The sequence below is a fragment of the Protobothrops mucrosquamatus genome, unplaced genomic scaffold (assembly GCF_001527695.2).
Source record: "Protobothrops mucrosquamatus isolate PMUCROS unplaced genomic scaffold, P.Mucros_1.0 scaffold27, whole genome shotgun sequence".
In the NCBI taxonomy this organism is placed as follows: Eukaryota; Metazoa; Chordata; class Lepidosauria; order Squamata; family Viperidae; genus Protobothrops; species Protobothrops mucrosquamatus.
In genome coordinates this window covers 972,533-977,052 of record NW_015386412.1, presented here as the reverse complement: position 1 = coordinate 977,052, position 4,520 = coordinate 972,533, and the positions used below count along the sequence as shown (strand labels likewise).

General features: G+C 50.8%; 1 protein-coding gene across 1 annotated transcript in view; it reads right to left on the bottom strand.

Moving 5' to 3' along the window:
• The window catches only part of MYO1E (myosin IE), a 38,806-nt gene that overhangs the window by 13,513 nt on the left and 20,773 nt on the right, over positions 1-4,520 (bottom strand). The window contains exons 13-18 of the mRNA XM_015811017.1: positions 3,598-3,684; positions 3,237-3,404; positions 2,893-2,978; positions 1,969-2,050; positions 1,231-1,337; positions 621-719 (exon numbers count right to left, since the gene is read on the bottom strand). Of these exons, the coding sequence (XP_015666503.1) occupies positions 621-719; positions 1,231-1,337; positions 1,969-2,050; positions 2,893-2,978; positions 3,237-3,404; positions 3,598-3,684 (629 nt within the window). The remainder of the gene's footprint in view (positions 1-620; positions 720-1,230; positions 1,338-1,968; positions 2,051-2,892; positions 2,979-3,236; positions 3,405-3,597; positions 3,685-4,520) is intronic.

Below are 4,520 nucleotides of genomic sequence, written 5' to 3'. Positions count from 1 at the left end.
TATGGAACTAAAAAGTTTCATTTGGTTTTTGAGTAATTTGTGATTGTTAATGTAGTATATTTTATTAAAATTAAATAATTTGTAATAATGATGTTTAATATGTCAGTTTAGAAGAGAGCTAAAGGATGTTATAGAATTGTTAATTTAAGGATAATATAATTTAAGACAGAATATAATTATTGTATCGTAAACCCTGTGTATAGCTCTGGGAAGTCGGGGGGAAGGGAGGGGGGTGGGGAAGGGTGGGGTATGAGGGAGGTGGGGAGTTATATTGTAAAAATTTTAAAAATTTTCAATTAAAAAAAAATAAAAATGAGGCTGACCAAAGAGGAAGCCCTCCAAGCCAAGCACTGTCCTGGTCATGGACTCCTGTCTGGCCTGCCTGTCGCTTCCTTCCCCCTCCCCCCCCCACTGGAAGGTTCCCCTTGAACAGGCTGCTGCTTTCCTGCTCACCCAGACTGGACAACAGGAGGGCAGCGGGGAGTGTGGACATTAGCAACCAAGGCCAGTTCTGGGGCGGCCAGCCCATGCAAGTTATATTCCACAGAAGAGGGAAACCCCAGAGACCTTTGGCTGTCCTTCCCTCCCATCTTAATGCAGTCACATGGAGAAAGGGATACCTTTGCAGGAATTTTGGGAAGGCGCGTCTGTAGGCGTAACCTGCTCGGCGAACTCGGATGTTTTCCCTGAGCCCGAGGTACTCCACCTGGTGCTTCACCCTGCAGGAAGAAGGCTAGGAATGGTCCCCCCCCCAAAAAGAAAGGGGGCCGTGGCTGCTCTCCTGCATGCCGAGAGGGGGACAAGCAGCCAGAAACTGACCGAAAGAGGGAAATGTGACCATTTCAAGGGCCGACCGGCTGCCCTGGAAGGAAGGGCTGTCTGAGCGACGGTTCTCAGGCTCTACTATTGGGACTCTAACCAGCACTGGCCACACGCTACACAAGGCACCGCGTCCTGCTTGTGCCTCCGTTCCTCCGACCAGCATCTTTCCAATTTCAGCAGGCAGCAAACCGTAAACTATTTTGAACCATCAGATCTTTTTACAACCATCCCTTTAGAGGAATGGTGAGAATAATTACTTTAAAAATGCAGGTGTGTAATCCCAGAAAAAAAAAGCATGCATGGGCTTTTTAAAGTCTGAATTACAGTGACAACATCAGAACTGGGGAAATAACTCTGGTTTGGGAGTCACAGAGTGTGCTGGCTGCCTCTCGCTTTGGGCATGCTCACCTGCTCTCCTCCCAGTCACGAGGCTTTTTGGTTTCGTTGGGCTTGATGCAGCGGATGTAATGGGGGGTGCATTTCATCAGGGTGCCCACCAGGTCATTGGCTTGTCTCTGCAGAAGAGAGAAAAGGAGCTGGAAGTCTGTGGCTCTTTGCTTAGGTCAGCCACAGAGCCACTTCTGTAAAAGTGAACCCATCAAAAAGGGGGCCTGAAGAGTTTCACCCGTGTCACGGAACCTCTGCGCTTGGCCAGCCCTGAAAGCTTTGCTTGTGAGGACCACTCCATTTGTTCCTGGGCTGGGGGCTTCTCCGCTCCTCCTCTGGTGGGACATTCTGGGCAGGCCCCAGAAGGCAGAGTGGCCCAGCTAGAAGCAAAGGGAGGGAAGTGCTGCCCCCTCAACACACAGATGCGCAAGAGGACAGGTATCATACCAAGTGCACACGCGCACACACTCATACAGAGCTGTGTTGTCATTGTCCTTTGAGGAAGAGTAAAGGGAAGGGACCGATGAAGATATAGCCACACAGTTGTGATGCACATGTGGGGTGGAAGCTGCCAGGTGCTCTTTCAATTGCCTAGTTGGGCAAATCTTGTTTTCCCAATAAATTTCTGTAGGGCTCTTGTTTTTAAATTAGTTTTCACAACTCAACATTTGGCTATTCCTGGAGTGACCAGCACCTATATCCCCTCCAGGTGCGAAAGCCACAAGGACTCGGCACCTGCTGCTGCCCCAAGGCACCCACCTTGATTTTGCTGCCAGCAGTGGTGGGTCGGCCTTTCTTTTCGGCTTGGAGATTCTCTGGAAACAGAGCCTTTATAAAAGGCCTAGGAGAGAGAGAGAGAGAGAGAGGTGGTGGTGGTGGTCATGGAGGAGGAGGAGGAGGAGGAGAGCATCAGCACAAGGCAGCAGCCACAAGATCAGGGGAGAGGCAGCTGGATTTAGTTCTTTGCACTGCGCAACTGGGAGCCCCCAGAGCTGACTCTCCTGGGCTAGAAATTGGGGGTGCAGCTTTCTTCCATTTTTAAGCAGGTAGCACAGAGAAATGATAGAACAAGCCCTGGCCTAACTCTTGAGAGCAGCTTTAGGAAAGCAGGAACTCAGAAAGCCGCCTCCCCAGCATTGTGCTTAGCCCTCCCTTGGCCCGTAAAGACCAGCCGTCTTTGGTGCAATGAGCCAATGGGTGGACTGCAAAGGGGGCCCTTTTGGCCCAGCAAGATTGCAGGGGGTTTTCTTCTTAAGAAGCCAAAAGGCTGCTGAGCCTCTCCAGCCCTCGTATCCTGGAGCAGGATGGAGATTTCCTTTAGTGTCCCTTGCCTCTCATGAGCCAGCAACCCAAAAGTCTTTTCGGATTAGCTCAACGTCTGCTCTGTTGCTCTGAATGCACTCATCTCTTCAAAGTCCATTTTTGCATCCCCAGACTCTTCTGCAAGTCTGTGCTTCCTCCTGGATTGCTTAGGAGTTCCCCCTTCTAAAGGGAGTTAGGAAGCTTTCTGCATCTGGAATAAGAGCCTCCGTGGCACAGCTGTGACGGTCTGGGCTTTGGGAACATTTTCCCAGTCTTGGAGAATTCCCACTGATCTCCTATCGCCACCATTTTGAGTATCCCACAAAAGCCCAGGCAAGATCTCAGGTGCAAATGGAGCCTGAGGAAATGGGTCTTACGTACAGTTCGCTGCTTTGCATAAGCTCGATCAAATCCATGAAGAGAACGTCTCGGTTCCTCTCACAGAATCCATCCATGTCGTAGGAAACCTGATGGAAGAATGGCAAGTGAGGCACCTTCAATTTCTTGGCCAGGAGGACACATGACACGGGAGAGGTCCTTCGCCGCACAAGGCTGTGCCAGCTCCTGGGATAGAATTTTGACAAAGCCAGCGATTGGGGAAATCACAGCGTAAAGCAGCTATACCTTTCCCTGGGACCTTCCAGATAAATTGGACAAAAATCCCAACAGGGCCTTCCTGTCTGGGAACAGCAGGCTCTGCCCGGATGCCCCACTTGGGAAGGTACCTTTCCTGCATAGTGGTGAATGATGAAGCCCTGATTCCAGCTGTTGAAATGCTCGTGAGTCCCAATCTGCATCTGCAGCTTCTGCAGCAAAGTCTGGTCTGCTCCTTCCCCCACGGCGTGCATCGTGGCACAGACGTCATCCAGGATGCTCATGATGCCAGGTGGATTCTGGGGTGACCATGGAAACAGGAAGTGAGGATGGATACTTGGCCTCCGTTTGGATTGAACAGTGTTGGGTGAGTAGGTTTAGAGAGTGTTGTGGGTCACAATGGAGGGGACTACAGCCTTCTCTGAATTCCGCTTCTGGCACAGCCAGTCAACGATATCAAGGAAGGGATGAGAAGGACCCTCCCAGACTTACCACTTTGTTCTCTATGAGGTCACAAACTATTTTATTGTTGAAGTAATCTATGGGAGTCCAACGAATTCCTTCCTGAACGTATTCCTCCTGCAATACAGAAATGAAGGCTCGGGGACGCTCCCAAAGGAACTGCGGGGCTCTAGGCTGAACCTGCTGGACTCAAAAACTTGGCAACATCAGTGCAGCGGGCAGTCCACGGAAAGCAGAGACCATCTCCATCCCAAGAGGACCACTCTGCCCCGGGCCAAATTCCAAATGAGGATGCTTGTGTTCGCTTATTAATGGCAGCCCAGCTTGTATAGTGTAGCAGACCTGTCTAGACCCCCTCCTCTCCAGAGCAGCTTCAAAGCCCGGGGCCAAAAGATCAGCTGGCCTGCTGCATGAAGGGTCTAACCTCGGCAAGATGTCCACACCAAATGGGTTTGTGGACTTGCTCGGTGAGGCAGTAAGAACTATTCTTACTTGCCAGGTGAGGGCAGGGCTGGACCTCAGAGGGATCCCTCTGCTGAGCAAAGAAGGAGAGGCCAGGAATTGGAAGAGGACAGAGGCTGAGATTCATTATGTCCCTGGGCTTCAGGGCCGAATCATTTTGTTTGGAGGTACTCGGGAGTTGTTGGCTTGAAAGGAGCGAGATACCTCCTAGGATCTTGTCCAACTGTAATGGGACTAGACCTGAACTTTGCATCCCTCTTGGTCTGGATGGAATGACTCAGATGAAGACCAAGGCCTCTTCCTGTTTTCACAGGGAGTGGCTCTCGAAGTCACTCCTGATGCTGGACAAACAGCCTAATAGGCTGCATCCAGGTGAGCCATAACTAAAGATTTATGCTGGAATCGGCAAGTTTTTCCATTGTACAGAAATCTTCCTCAGCTGCCTTTGATTACTTGCTCCCCCCCCCCCCCGGGAAGAGCTCCAAGCCATC